General features: G+C 40.9%; 1 protein-coding gene across 2 annotated transcripts in view; it reads left to right on the top strand.

Moving 5' to 3' along the window:
* The window catches only part of SMG7 (SMG7 nonsense mediated mRNA decay factor), a 91,817-nt gene that overhangs the window by 13,577 nt on the left and 61,531 nt on the right, over positions 1 to 16,709 (top strand). For both annotated transcript variants that reach the window (XM_060774496.2, XM_060774497.2), the window contains exons 2-3: positions 14,209 to 14,240; positions 15,017 to 15,134. In XM_060774496.2, the coding sequence (XP_060630479.1) occupies positions 14,209 to 14,240; positions 15,017 to 15,134 (150 nt within the window). The remainder of the gene's footprint in view (positions 1 to 14,208; positions 14,241 to 15,016; positions 15,135 to 16,709) is intronic.

The following is a 16,709-nucleotide window of genomic DNA, read 5'->3' as shown; positions in this document are numbered from 1 at the left end:
ATCCATGCCACGGTTACGTCTAGGCTGGACTATTGCAACGCCCTGTATGTGGGCCTTCCGATGTCTACGACCTGAAAGCTCCGTAGTGTTCAGAATGCGGCAGCCAGGTTACTCACAAGAACGCCCATGAAATGCCATATAACACCAGTGCCGCAACATTTACATTGGCTTCCAACTGAGTACTGTGGCCTGTATAAGATGTTAGTTCTGACCTTTACGGCCAGGGTCCATCGTACCTTAGGGACCTCCTCTCCTTCTCCCATCATCGGAGGTCGCAATGACCAGCCCAACTCGATTTACTCAATATACCAGGTCCTAGGGAAGTGCACTTAGAAAGCACCAGACGCAGGCCTTTTTCTATTTCTGCCCCTGCCTTGTGGAATTCCTTGCCGCCCTATATGAGAGCCATGCGTGACTTAGGGCCTTTTACTCTAGCACTTAAGACCTGGCTTTTTACTAGAACATTCGATTTCTGTTAATTTTTAATTTGTTTGTATGTATTTTATCTTTTACAATTTAGCTGTAAATTGCCTAGAGCATTCTCGGATGGAGGGCAATTAATAAGTAATTAAATATGATGATGATGATGATGATGATGATGATGATGATGATGATGATTGTATGATACAGTCATAGAATCACGGAATCCTAGAGTTGGGAGAGACCCCAAAGACCTATCCAGTCAAACCCTATTCTATCATCCAGGAACACACAATCAAAACACCCCTGTTTCTCTGTTTGGAAACTTCCAGAGAGGGAGACTCCATCAACCTCCAAAGCAGCATATTCCACAGCTCTTCCTAATGTTTAGGTGACATCTTTTCCCCTGCAATTTGAATCAATTGCTCCATTTCCTAGTCTCCAGAGCAACAAATCACTGTTTTTATGGGGGTAGAAAAATAGGGGTATCTTGGTGCTTCCAGAGAGTAACAGAGATGTCTTTCTTTCCTGATGAGTTTAAGGATTGTAGTCAAAGAGTACAGAAGCTCTAGAAAATATGTGCTGAGAAATCAAGGCTTCATAGGTTGTTGGCTGTCCCCAGGCATTCAGCAAGGTAGCCCTAATTAAAGGGGATTTGCTGCACACAGCAGAAGATCTATGGCTGAGTCCTGCTGTCCCAGTGGTTTTCAAAGGCAATTTTACACAACTTTCCTTAATAAGATTCTGCAGCTGCCATAATACTAATTACAAAAAAACATGTATGAAAATACACAGGTCTTTTAAAATGTGTGTTTTGTCTATAGCTGAGGCAGAAACATGTTAATTTTCCATTTTTTTGTTCCATTGCAATATTGTCGCAACTAATCAAGCGCATCCTTCCTTGTTTGAGTGGAAGCCTAAACCTGGGTTTCATTGATTGGAGGGGCATGTTACTGTACTAAGAAATGAAATCTATTCTCAGGGTATTCATTATAGAATTTTGAGTGCATTTGTAGGATGAAACCTTTCTTATATCATGGAAATTCATTGCTTTTTTACTTCTTCTGTTCATCCTTTTTAATGCTGAAGATCACATGCCATTTAATGTTTCAGAAAAAAGCTTACAGTAGATGCATGCCTCATCTGTTTCCCCTGTTTTCATTTTAGTCTGTAAGAAATTCCTTTATCTTCATTAGTGCTTGTATAAACTTGGGATCATAGCATCTGAATTTACATGTCATGTATTTGACCTTAGTGGTTAATATGTGCAAGTCATAATTTAATGTGTGAATTTGCACTAATAATTACAATGAACATCTAGTTGCAGGTTGTAAAACACGACAAATGACACACACACACACACATAAATATACCAGGGCAATGAGGAGACTAAAGTAGTGGTGGTGCGTGTAGCTGAGGCTTGACATTTAAAATGTTTTTACTTGAGGCACTTTTAAAAAGGAGTAACTCATTATCCCAACCAGAATCCTTTCTTCCAATATCTTCAACCGCCTTCTTCTGAGGTAAATCTTCTTAATAAATAGACATGAGTCTTAATTATAAAGAACTGATCAAGGAAATGTTCATTTAAGGATTCACAGCTGTACAACATTCCTTTAAATGTTGCTACAGTTGACTTTAAACAGCTTCCAATATAAACAGCTTCCAATATAACTCTCAGTATGGCTTCTACTTTTGAGCTGTGGTGTTGGAGGAAAGTGCTGAGAGTGCCTTGGACTGCGAGAAGATCCAACCAGTCCATCCTCCAGGAAATAAAGCCCGGCTGCTCACTGGAGGGAAGGATACTAGAGACAAAGTTGAAGTACTTTGGCCACATCATGAGGAGACAGCAAAGCCTAGAGAAGACAATTATGCTGGGGAAAGTGGAAGGAAAAAGGAAGAGGGGCTGACCAAGGGCAAGGTGGATGGATGGCATCCTTGAAGTGACTAGACTGACCTTGAAGGAGCTGGGGGTGGTGACGGCCGACAGGGAGCTCTGGCGTGCACTGGTCCATGAGGTCACGAAGAGTCGGAGACGACTGAACGAATGAACAACAACAATGGCTTCTACTTCCACCAGACTGGTTTTAAACTTATTTCTCTACAAAGTATCTTTCTTTTTTTTATTGACACTTCAAGGCACTGACTTGCCTTTTTCTCCCATCAGCTATCCTCACTGAAGTTATGGATTTCTACTGGGGTTTCTTTTCCCCTTAGCTCACGAGCTAATTACTAATTCCGACAGATCCAATAGACTCTGTAAACACACAGACTGAAGACTTAAATCCCTTGGTTCGGTTTCTCAACACACCAGAACCACTTTCTTCTTTGGCTTCCTCACCAAAGACTCACCAAAAGAAACACACTTTTTAAAATGCCTACTCCTGCCAAGTGGCAGTTAGCTCCACCCCTTTGACTTCCCTTACTTGGATACATTCTAACAGTTGGTTCCATCGCTATGGCAATGTCTCAGCTCAGGCGATACATAAGCTGGCCTGCAGTTATATCCCAACATCAATAAACACATTCAAAACATACATTATAATCAGCTGTTTTGTTACACAGGTCTATTACTTGCAACATTGTGTGGATGTCCTGTCTCCAGAGACAGAATCTAAAATCAGACTTTGAATGTGCATCCTATACATCCAGGTTGAATTATCTGTGGTCCACTAGTTGTTGATGGACTTGATCTCCTGTAAACTCTTAATTGGCATGGCAAGTGAGGAGAAATACTGGGAACAGGACTCTAAGAATATCTGGAAGTCTCAGTGGGATCCCTATTCCTACTGCAAACCGAAAGATTTGCATTCAGCTATGGACAGGGCCGTAGCCAGAAAAAAATTCGGGGAGGGTTGACAATTTGGGGGGGGGGGTGAAAATTTTGGGGAGGGTTGAAAATTTGGGGGTGGGGTGGAGTTGAAACCTGCCTCCTAGCTCACGCTGAAGCAAAGAGCACAGAAGGGGGCAGAGCAACCTTCCATAGCCTGCAGCTCCACCCCTGTCAATCACCTCCACCAAGTCTGGCCTCCTTAATGAGAGCATTCAACACACACACACACAACTTGGTTGCTTCACTACATCAGCTATTGCTGCAAGTAATGACAGTGTGAATAAATTGTCAATATTTGCTTGAGATAGTACTTACAGTTCTGGAAGGACTCTTAATTTTTTGCATCTCATAGACTTAGCATGGGGATTTGGTTAACCAGTTAAAATTCATGAGTAAACCAGGTTTTTAAAAAAAATCTGAAACATTTCGGGGGGAGTTTGAACCCTTAAAACCACCCCCTCGCTACAGGCCTGGCTATGGATGATATCTTGGATCCTTCTAGTCTATTGCCTTACTGACTCTACAGAGATAATGTATATTTTCAGTGATAATCATAGGTCTTCAAATCATAGCTCCTTCAACTGATTTGCAGGAGATAAGCGGCTGGCATCTGTCCCCAGCTACTTCCTATTATTGACCAGATGAATACATCTGGAGAGACACTGAATAGTAAAAAGATTACAAGTGGCGTATCTCTACCTAGTGCTTTTTCCTTGACTATTTTTTTGTAATGGAGAAATGACATCTTTGGTTCTTAATGCCAAGTTCAGTCTGACTTGGCCACGGTAGTCCACGCACTGGTTACATCCCGTATAGACTACTGCAACGCTCTCTACGTGGGGTTGCCTCTGAAGACTGCTCGGAAGCTACAAATGGTCCAACGATCGGCAGCCAGGCTGTTAACAGGAGCGGCACTCAGGGAGCACACCACTCCTCTGTTGCGCCAGCTTCACTGGCTGCCAATCTGCTACCGGGCACAATTCAAAGTGCTGGCTTTAGCCTTTAAAGCCCTAAACGGTTCTGGCCCGACCTATCTGTCCGAACGCATCACCCCCTATGAACCAGTTAGGACATTAAGATCTTCCGGGGAGGCCCTGTTCTCGATCCCGCCAGCCTCACAAGCACGGCTGGCGGGGACGAGAGACAGGGCCTTCTCAGTGGTGGCCCCTCGGCTGTGGAACGCCCTTCCCGCAGACATTAGATCGGCCCCCTCCCTACTGGCATTCAGGAGAAGAGTGAAGACCTGGCTCTTTGAACAGGCATTTAATTAAGCAGTGTAATTAATTGATTGATTATTGGAACATGGAATAATGGACAAGGAAATCGGATTATGACTTTACTGATGAGACATGATGGATTAGTTATATGGATGTATTGATGTTATATTAATGTATTGTTATATTGATGTAGTTGCCATGGTTACTGTTTTAAATGCTAATGTTGTGCACTTTGTATACTGATTTGGTTGTAAACCGCTCTGAGTCGCCTACAGGCTGAGAGAGAGCGGTATACAAATGAAGTAAATAAATAAATAAATAAATAAGTTCGACATTGTGTGTTTTTCTGCTCAAAGAAATATGATCATGCTATTGCCCCATTAATCGAAGTTTGCCATCCATGCTTGATTTTCATTTCTGAAATCTATGGAATGTCTCTCGAAATATATCATGGGGAAAATAGGACATGCTCAAGTATTTGTCTGCATGGTATTGTAAATGCAAAAACCCTGATACTATTTCTGACATATGCTGCAACTCCAATCTAGAGCTTCATGCCTAAGGTCATGTCATGTTTGCATGCGATTGTTGATGGCTTGGACTTTAAATGTGCACTTTCATAGCTTTTTATATGCTTTGAGATTGTGAAGTACATCAACAATGTACTTTTCTTCTGACTTACCTTCCTGATAATGTTGAATCACCGAGAGACAATGAAAGTCACTTGTTATTCATTATGGTGTGTGGACAGTTGATGTAGGCTCTATAAAGACAGTAAGTTTACTAGAATTTCTTGTCAGGATTTCAGTACTTTGTGTAATTCATTTTCTCTGTTCATAACTAATAGCATTGTGCCTAACCTAGGAGTACAGCAGAAAATATATTGGCTGCTGTCTGCCATTAAGTTAATCTTGACTTATGACACTGAATGAGAGACCTCTAAGAGCTATGCCCACCACTGCCATGATTAGGTCTTGAAAATTCAGGGGCATGACTTCCTTTATTGAATCGGTATACCTGTGAGGCGAGGGAGAGAGACTATTTCCTTATTAAAGTCCTCTTTGCTGCCTTATACTGATTCAGTTTCTTTTTTTATATTGGCTGGGATGTTCTGTGTGCTGTTAAACCTTTGTACTTTATATCACAGGCAATGAAACACTCTTGTGTATAACAAAGTAACAGTTTATTTATAACTTCTGGCTCCAACGCTTGTGGTTACATTTGTGTTTTGTTGCAATCTTGAGGCTTACAGTCAGTATCATTTACTTGCTTAACTTTTCTGAATAAACTATCAATGTTTCACATTCACAAACATGTTACTTGCTTTACACACTCTTGGCTGAATTATATTCTGAACTAAGGCAACACTAGCCTTCTTTATGTTTCTTAAAACTTGAGCTCTATTTAACTAACTGCTTCTCTATATCAGAAGTCTTTAACACATCTTCATAACTGCTTATTTCTATCAGGCACTCAAAAACCAACTCTCCTCTTCACACACAGATTTCTAACTGTCATTTTCAAACTCCCTCACTCTAACTACCTCTTTCAGAACCTTGGCTCCGCCCCTTTGGAATGTTCAGCTCTGCTCTCCTCAACTGTCATTTTGGCTTAGCAGCCTTTTCAAATCCTGGGCCTACACTAATCTGCATGTGACCAATCGGCTTCACATATGCAAATGAATCCTATCTCTGCTGTTGCTACCCTGTCTGTGCCTATTCTTCCCTATCTGCCATATGTAAACATAGAGCTATACACCAAAACTTTAACATAGAGTAGCAATTCACTACAACCTGTAATACAGCCTTCCTCTTTGAGTATTGCCTTCTGAATTACCAAGCATTATTGCCTTTTCAAGTGAGTCATATAATCTCATGATGAATCCAAAGTACAATAGCCTCAGTTTAGTCATCTTTGCTTCTAATGAAAGTTCAGGCTTGATTTGCTCTATGACACGTTGTGAGTAATTTGTTTTCTTTAGCAGCCCAAGGTGTCAGAACTCTTCTCCAGCACCACATTTCAAACAAGTTGATTGTCTTCCTGTCAGGTTTTTTTCACTGTCCAGCTTTCACAACCATACATAGAAAATGTGTTATACTTACGTAATTGAAAACAGGATATGTGTTAAGGGATTTTTAGCCATGTTTGAGACTGAGAAAAAGAATTGCTACTAACTTTTTCTTAATTTCAAAGATACTATAAGATCTTTTGTGTACAGATACCTTTATAATATTCAAATCCTTGTGAGATGGGGAGAAAAACCTGGTTCAGGGTCTGTTCCTCTGCCCCTTGAGTTTCTTCAAGAGAGATGGACAGAGGTTTCACACCTGACACTATTAAGTGACAGATTGCCATAATAATTTCCTTCCTTTCATCACAAGAAGGGATCAAGATTTCATCTCACCCACAGAATGATGCTTTCAATGCTCCACAGATTTCTGCCTTTGCATTTCCACACCATCCTCAGTGTTTTCATATCACCTCTATTCAAACTCATCAGAGAAGGAAAACTGAAGCTTGACACCTAGAATACTCTCCTGTTAACAGCAATTATGTCAGCACATAGAGTTTTGAAATTGGGGATCTGTCTTCACAAGAGGAGCCGTACATCACCAGATCTGATGCAGTGGTTTTAGGACTCACAGCTGCCTTCATCCTGAAGGTAAACTGTCCATCATGAGCAAGGGATTGTGTTGTCATCCTTTTGTCCCAGGCCTTCCAAGCCTCCGGAGAATATCTGGTACACACTGGATGTAGAGCACATCATCAAAGTGTACCCTGAAGAAGATGATCAGTCTGAAGTGCATGGACTCCCTTCATTCCTACAACCACATTTTCCACCAGGAAGGAGTTGCCCTCATTTTCTCTGAGTAGATGGCTCGACAGTGCATTAGCACTTGCAACAAGTTCATAGGGATTCTGCTTCCTGACACTGAGGATCACAGTGATCTCAGCTGCCTTGACAACCAATGCTCCATTGGCAAAATTATGCAGGGTAGCTATTTGGAAATCTCCATCCACCATCATTAGATAATACAAATTAGACATGTTCACCTTGACTGAGGGGGTCTTTGTCAGGCACATACTTGATCTGTCTTGAGCACCAGCCTTCCCACCCAATGCATCTACAATGTTACATCACTTTCACAAGGAAAAAAAAATGTCCTGCCTATGAGATTGTTACTTTTATTCCTAAATAAAAGAAGACCACAGTCACTGCGACACAAGCATCAATTCCTTTTTTATATAAAGAAATCTGATCTTTGGCACCAGAGCATCAAGGTGGCATGGAACTGGCCTGAATACTAGGATAATGCAGACTACTGGACAACCCCAAAAGGTTTTACATGTTTCAGCCTGCAGATAAGTGGACCAATCCACATCAGGGATGTTCTGCCCTTCTGCACAGGAAATGACTATCCAAACATTTGGAATCCAAACATAATAGCTGTGGGTTGTTGTAGGATCTTTGGGCTATATTGCCATGTTCTAGAAGCATTCGTGGCCATACAGATTGAAGAACCTATAACAACCCAATGATTCTGGCCATGAAAGCCTTCAACAACACATAATAGCTATGCATAAAAGTAGTTCCCTCTGTATACCAATTCATACTTAGATTTTATTTTCACTTGATTGATTTGAGGGATTTATGTATTTTACCACAAGGACAGATTCCAACAGCTATTATATAAATATGAGCAACAGTTACAATACAATGTCATAAGACATTATCTTTACAAATTCAAGCATAATTATTTGTTTTAGCATGACAACAGTTGATAACCTATTTAGGTGCACTGTTGTGTAGATATAAATGTTAAATGAATACTTTAAATATGGTGTGGTACATTTTGAACATCAACTACTTTAACTGTTGTCACTGTTGCATATGTGTATTGCATGAACCCTTGGAGAAGGACAATATATATTTATTTCATAGTGCATTATCCAAAACTGCCTTACAGGAGGGCAGACTAATTGTCTGTGTATGCAGGTTTTATCTATTCTTAACTGAATGCAAGGAATACCCAGTGACGCAGTGGGTTAAACCCTTGTGCTAGCATGAACCACTGACCGTCAGGTCAGCAGTTCAAATCCGGGAAGAGTGGGTTGAGCTCTCTCTGTCAGCTCTACCTCCCCATATGTAGACATGAGAGAAGCCTCTCACAAGGATAGTAAAACATCAAAACATCTGGACATCCCCTGGGCAACATCCTCGCAGAAGGTAAATTCTCTCACACCAGAAGCAACTTGCAGTTTCTCAAATTGCTCCTGACATGAAAAACAAAACAAAAACAAAACCTGAATGCAGCTCTACAAGGTCTCATTCAAAGGTCTTGTGTATAGCTTGGTCTATGATCCCTTGTTAACTTGGGATCCCAGGAATGAATGTGGGACCTTCTACATATAAGTTTCTTACATGTTGGGCAGTCTTTAATGCCTGTATCACATACTAAATCCTTTTGACTTAGTTAGCATGCTTGTTCAGTTTAGTGGTGCAGTAAAAAAGCATAGAAGTATTTCAAAGCATAAATTACTATAGACCTCGTGTTTCCACATTGACCACTAAGGCGCTTCTGTTTTCTTAATATTCTTTCTTAAATATCAAAGAATGGCAATGGATAACTCATTAGTTTTATTCTTTTGAGAGAGACTTTTCAAGTAGTGTTAATTTGAGAGGAACTGATAAAATAAAGAATAGGGATTGGAGAGAGTCTGTTGGGGGTGAAGGTACCAGCTGTCAGGAAGCAAGGCTTGGGCAGGAGCTTTGAATAGCAGGTGTTTGTGTTTCAAGGTTAAGACTATTTTTAGGGAAAGTGGACAAACATAGCATGATATTTTTGGCTGTGTTTTGAATATTGTCTTTGCAAAATTATATGCAAAAGAGAGATTACATTTGATGAAGCAAAACAATACCAGGTTCTCTTGCCATGTTTACTCCTCTAGCTAAAATATATGTGGCCTGTAATTTTAAGAAAGTCCTTAAATGTATGTGGGAGGATATTGTTTATTACAAAATATTTCATCCTTTCACTAAATGTGCTAATTAAAATATAACTCTTTGAGAGTAGCAGTATTTCCATTTTAATAGGCCTAGTAATTTGCAATCTCAGTCCTTTGAATTACTCCTGAGTAAGTGTACATCACATTGCTGTTCGAGTTGTTCAGACATGCTGATCCTGTAATGAATTATATCATGTTGAAGCTGAGCACTTGAGTTCTTTGCTGGCAGCTTCCCTTTTTAAAGTGGTCTTTCTATAACACAGGCCTTGTCTCAGAATAACAAGGTTATATACACAGTACTTCCTAAGCAATCAACGCTTATCATAGACCCATCAAAAGATAATAGACTGGGCATCTTTTGCAGGCCGGTTTCTCAGACTCAAGAACCCCAAGGCATGAAATCCTATAATCCATTCATCAGTCCATTTTTTTCTTCTTCGTCCAGCCTCCCCTCTCCTGATTCGCCAGAGCGCTGAGGCGGTAGGAGCATCCTGATAGGCTCCTGCACAGCGGAGAAGCTCTGTGATTGGCTGTGGCGCAGGGAAGGCGGCCGTGCCTCCTCCCAGCTTCTTATCGCGTCAGCCAATCCCCTTCGAGCCGGGAGGAGGGCGGAGGGCGGGAATTTTGAAACTTCTAAGCTTGTATTTCCTATAAAATGCCTCTGATCTCTGTAACCACATGCTCTGTAGGCGAATGATTGCTACATTGCATCCTTTTCAGCTGAATCGCTAATAAAAACACCTCGGTACCGCTTCTTCAACTTTGGTGAGGTTTCTTTTGAATTTTTAAAGAAATAAAAATTTCTGAAATCAGGCTTCTCCTAGCTCGCCAAAGTAGCAATCCCTCTTTGGTGGGGTCTCAGGGTCCCTCCTCCTGGGGAAGACCCTCCTAAAGTTCCTATTGACTTCACGGTGATGAACTGGATGAGGGTAAACAACTTGAAGATCAATCCAGAAAAGATGGAGGTACTACTGGTGTCTCGGAGGAGGGATTTGGGAATGGCATTTCAACCCAAGCTGGATGGAGTTGCACTCTCCCTGAAATGTCAGTTGCGCAGTTTAAACTCGGCTTTAAAACTGGAAGTCCAGGTCACAGCAGTGACTAGGTTGGCCTTCACACAACTAAAGCTTGTGTGCCAACTTCACCAGTTTCTGGAGACTCTGGACCTGGCCTCAGTGATGCAGGCATTAGTTATGTCCAGATTGGACTATTGCAACATGCTCTACGTAGGTCTGCCCTTGAAGAGTGTTTAAAAATTGTAGTTCATTCAAAGAGCAGCAGCCAGACTTCTAACGGGTGGTAATTTCAGTGAGCGTACTACGCTTATCCTGGTTGCCTGTCTTATTCCGGACTTCCATTGGTTGCCTGTCTTATTCCGGACCCAATTCAAGGTGCTGGTAATTACCTATATAGCCCTGTACAGCTTCAGTCCAGCCTATCTGAAGCACCATGTACTCTGATACATACCAGGGCACGAATTTAGCAGGGAAATTTGAATCAATACACGAGCCTCCGCCAGTATGTGTTTATGGATAACTAGAGAAGGCTCCTTCTTGGGTGCAGCCCCAGCCCTCTGGAACTCCCTCCCTGAAGAACTAGGGCTCCTCCATCTTTGCTCAGCTTTAGGAAGGAGGTAAAGACTTTCTTATTTAGGTTGTAAAGGTTGTCCCCTGACATTAAGTCCAGTCATGTCTGACTCTGGGGTGTGGTGCTCATCTCCATTTCTAAGCAGAAGAGCCAGCGTTGTCCGTAGACACCTCCAAGGTCATGTGGCCTTCTTATTTAAAAAGGTCTTTAATTGAGCCATAGCAGGAATTGGGGATTTTATGGAGGAGGGATACATGGGAAAAAAGTATTGGTTTTAGCTGAAATGTGGGATTTTATTGATTGTTGATTTATCATGGTTTTATCTCTTTTGTTCTCCTGACTGAAGGATTTTAATCTTTGTATCGTGTTTGTAAGCCACCTTTGGTCTGTGTTGCAGAGAAAGGCAGGATATGAATATTCCAAATAAATAAATGATGTATTGTCGAAGGCTTTCATGGCCGGAATCACTGGGTTGTTGTAGGTTTTTTCGGGCTATATTTCCATGTTCTAGAGGAATTATCTCCTGACGTTTCGCCTGCATCTATGGGCAGGCATCCTCAGAGGTAATGAGGTCTGTTGGAACTAGGAAAATGGGTTTATATATCTGTGGAATGACCAGGGCGGGACAAAGAACTCTTGTCTGTTGGAGCTAGGTGTGAATGTTTTCAACTGACCACCTTGATTAGCATTTGATGGCTTGTTAGTGCCTGGAATAATCTTTTGTTGAGAGGTGATTAGCAGTCCCTTATTGTTTCCTCTCTGTTGTTTTGCTGTTGTAATTTTAGAGTAATGGAAAGCATCCTACCTCTGAGGATGCTTGGCATAGATGCAGGCAAAACGTCAGGAGAGAATGCTTCTAGAACATGGCCATATAACCTGAAAAAACCTACAACAACCCAAATAAATGATGGTTATTTTGGCACCTGAGGCAGAAACTCCTACAAGTGCTTCCTTAATACAAATCCATACACAACAGAGGAAATAGATAGCAGTTGGCTTTTCATATCACCTGAAATAAGACATCTTGCTGTGCTTGTTGGTAAGCCGCTCCTTTGAAAAATGTTAAGTCAACAGAAGATGTAGCACAGAAAGCCTAGAATTGCTGAATGGGGACTATTGCATTGAGTGCTGCTTGAACAACAACTGCCTTGTATGCAGTTATTCAGTGATGTGAATATTGTGTTCCTCCTTTATATGGATGATAATATACTTAATATTTCCTTTATTTTCATGACATCTTGGTTCCCCCCCCCCCCCCTGTGTTTACAACATATATCAGTTTCAGGGTGGTTCAAAGTTACCCTGGATTTGAAGGTTTTCTAATCATGAACTGAGTTGTGCCATTTATAAGACTACCATATTGTACGAGAGCCAGTGTATTGTAGTGGTTAGAGCATTGAAAATCACTGGGTAACCTTAGGCAGGTCACACTCAATCTCTGAGGAAGACAAATCTTGCGAGGAAAACCCTGTAATAGGGTTGCCTTAGGATTGGAGCCCCCGTTGGCGCAGTGGGTTAAAGCACTGAGCTGCTGAGCTTGTTGATCGAAAGGTCGCAGGTTCAATTCCGGAGAGCGGCGTGAGCTTCCGCTGTCAGCCCTAGCTTCTGCCAACCTAGCAGTTCGAAAGCATGCAAATGTGAGAAGATTAATAGGTACCGCTCCGGCGGGAAGGTAACGGCACTCCATGCAGTCATGCCGGCCACATGACTTTGGAGGTGTCTACGGACAACGCTGGCTCTTCGGCTTAGAAATGGAGATGAGCACCACACCCCAGAGTCAGACATGACTGGACTTAATGTCAGGGGACTACCATTACCTTTTTTTAGGATTGGAAATGACTTGAAGGCACACAGGAAAAACATTTCATATTAGCAGTAGAGAGGGTTTTTTTTTAAAACTTATTTATTTGTTCAGTGTTTGCTCGGGGTATAGAGGTGTTGTATTTTGATTTATGCCATGAGAGAAATGGAAATGAATGAAGCAGTTTTGGTTATTCAGTGTTCTTAATTGTAAATGGTTATCAGAGAGAAACCTTGAAGTAAATTGTTGCAAAGATTTTATGTTTTGGGTCTTTCCGTTATTTCGTTACGCGAAACAATGGCTTCAAACTACAAGAAAGGAAATTCCATCTGAACATGAGGAAGAACTTCCTGACTGTGAGAGCCGTTCAGCAGTGGAACTCTCTGCCCCGGAGTGTGGTGGAGGCTCCTTCTTTGGAAACTTTTAAACAGAGGCTGGATGGCCATCTGTCAGGGGTGATTTGAATGCAGTATTCCTGCTTCTTGGCAGGGGGTTGGACTGGATGGCCCATGAGGTCTCTTCCAACTCTTTGATTCTATGATTCTATGAAATGAAGAAATGACTCTCTCTCTCTCTCTCTCTCTACACACACACACACACACAATTCAAATAGTCTTGAATTCTCTGGCACAGAGGTCCGCCTTTTTTTAAAGAATCTCTAGATCATCCAGTGCAATTCTAAGGCCAGCTTCTAGTGCAATTCAGCCATAGAATCATGCTGGAAAATCAGAGAATTTCTAAGAGAGATGTTCTCTGAAATGGAAAAAAAAAACCCCAGTGTCTTTATTTATGGTTTTTTGTTTTCACGCGGGCCCAATGCTCTAATCCCAGTGACTGTAGAATACTGACTATATTTACATATGCATAGAGTTATTTTGAATATAAGATCCAAGTCGAAAAAATCCCTTTTTTCACACGTATCAAAGGTATTTTATACAAAATATTTTAAATAATTTTGTGCATGAAATAAAGTTTTTATGCATTGAATGTCAGAAAGTCAAGGTGTTACTATCTCAGCCACCCATGTGGACAGTACTGGATTTAGGAATATTTTGGATTTTGCATAATTAGCTTATAGTTGATGAGTGCTGTGGTTAAGTCACTCAAGGCATCCCGCTTTGGTAATTATTATGTATGTGTGAGCTTAACCATCAATTTATTCCCCTGAAAAGGTTTAGAAAATATTTAGTGGAGACTTTTCCTTAAGAATTATCGTAGAATTGAGATACACCTGCAGATTGAAATTCAAATAAACTGCATTTATTCTATAAGAATCAAGAGGTTAAAGCAGTAACCATTTTATTCATTGTTCTAATGTGAATTCTTCTGTTTTCTACCTACAGGCAGGCAGAAGTCCTGAAGGCTGATATGACAGGTAATTCAAAGCTGACAGAACCATAGATGGTCTGTTCTTAACACATGCTAAGGTAGCTTATGAGGAGGCACTCTCGACTTATGAATGCAGTGACTAGCCATCCTTCTTCTCCATGATCAAGTGGTAGAGATGGCTGGGTACTATCTAGATTGGATGACAAGTGGGTTATTCACTGAACAATTTTGGCTAAGTCAGTAGGCCAGTAAAATTGTAGACTTCTGTGCATGTACTAGTGTTATTACTCTTCAAGCTAATTCTTTTCCCACTACTACTAGTTTCCTTCCCCTGGAATCTTCATCTCCAGCTCCTCCACTCTAAAGAAGTACTAATCTAACTCACAGAATTGTATCTCAAAAGTTTGGAGTAAGGGTAATATATTATCCTGATGACAGACCACACATTGATACATTACTCTTCCATATTTTTGTCAGTCTGAATTTCCTACTTGAGACTACAATATGAACCCTATCTACAGCTTCACATCTCTGGCTCCAAAAATTATCCCCACCCGCCACCCCAGCCAAAATTTGTGGGCCTCTCTAGGTCCTGCAACATATTTCCATAGTATGCTTCTGGCCCTAGTACAGTCAAAATATAGTGGTTGCTATTATCCACTGTTTCAGGGATTCTGTGGGAATACAGGCCTTGTACAGTACTGTTTTTATCTATAGCCGTTTCTGATGATATGATGAAAGTTTAGTATCTTACTGACTCTTTTGTTAAGGAATGGATAAAATTGACTTGCATAATGAATCCTTGTTCTTCTCATTACCCAGATTCGAAGCTGGGACCAGCTGAAGCTTGGACATCCCGACAGGCTTTACAGGACTTATACCAGAAAATGCTTGTAACGGATTTGGAGTATGCATTGGATAAGAAAGTGGAACAAGATTTGTAAGTAATTTAATTAAGACACGCAGGCCCGTGGCCAGGATTTCATTTCGGGGGGGGGGGGGTGTGAATTTTTTACAGGGGGGAGTTTCGGGGGGGGGGGGCTGAGTCTGAGTGAAAGAGGGTTTAGCCTAGCAAACCTTTTGTATCATTACCCCAATACCCCCATGCATATGGGATATATTGAGTATGGTGATCAGATCATGATATGAATAAACATAACAGTTTAAATAATGCACCAGTAAGTCCTTTTCGCGAACCACCATGAGAATTTGGGGGGGGGGGGGGGGGGCTGAAGCCCCTCAAGCCCCCCCCCCCCCCTTCGGCTACATGCCGAAGTTTTGAGACGGAACCCAGTGCCATTTACTTTCTAAAATGTGTGTGTTTTGAAAATCTATAGGTTCTGAAAGTTTAATTTGAAAGGATTTAAGAACACTAAATTTTGTGACATGCAATGTAGTTTGTGACCTATGTTTTTTAATTATTTTGTTTCTTTTTCATAATAAAGTTAGCCAGCAATAATATGTCACCAATGCCTAAGATTAAAGTCAAAGAGTTTTTTTTTTATTTAGATGGAATGCTTATATATGAAGCTTTTTTAAGTCAGTGGGAGATAGGGCTGTAAAAGAGTAAGAGCTTCCAACAGGTTATTTCTACCGTATGATATTCTGGCAGGGTTGTCCTAAAAGTGGTCATTCTGCTCTGTAGGGTTGCTTGTCACACAGTCTTCATACTCATTTATGAATGTTTTCTAAGTGTTACTGCTCTCTAGTATCCCAGTATTCTAGCTGAAGTGAGGAAAACATTAGGATCAGAAATGTCTTTTAGGTTTTGTTGAATTTGAAAACATATATATTTTAGATCTGGGTATTGCTGAGTTTTTAAATCATTTTATGTACATGCCGTTTACTCTCTGTCATTATGTTTTGGTTTCTATGGTTTGTGTATACTGTTTATATGCTTTGATGTTTTATACTTTATTGTTATGTTGTTTATTTTACTGCAATTTGTATCGTATTGTAATTTGTTGTTCAGGTTTGGCCTCATGTAAGCCGCTCTGAGTCCCCCGTTGGGGGAGATGGTGGCGGGGTATAAATGATGATGATGATGATGATGATGACGATGATTATGATGATGATGATTATTATTATTGCTAACCCGGAAGAGATGCACAAAAGAGCATTTGAAACTATTAAGGGAATTATTATTATTATTGCTGAGAGACTGTAAAATCTTAGTTTAGGTAATACTTCAAGTCTTCATTCTTAATGCATCCTCACTAGGGAGGTTGTGTGCCCCTAGTGCAGGGGTCCACAAACTTTTTAAACAGAGGGCCAAGTCACAGTGAACACCTTGGTCTATGATATGAATTACTGTATTTACTCTTAATCTAATGCTCACCTTTGTTGTCTAAATGACCTTGCCAAAATTGGGATGCACATTACATTTCCAGCAAAAGGGGAAGGTGCTTGAGGTGCACTTGGAGCTCCTCTTGATGGACATCATCTCTAATTAAATGGCCTAGGCTCAATGCTACGCGATCCTGGGATTGTAGTTTGGCGAGGCTCCAGCATTCTT

The sequence above is a fragment of the Anolis sagrei genome, chromosome 4, assembly GCF_037176765.1.
Source record: "Anolis sagrei isolate rAnoSag1 chromosome 4, rAnoSag1.mat, whole genome shotgun sequence".
Classification (NCBI taxonomy): Eukaryota; Metazoa; Chordata; class Lepidosauria; order Squamata; family Dactyloidae; genus Anolis; species Anolis sagrei.
This window is presented reverse-complemented; position numbering and strand designations above follow the sequence as displayed.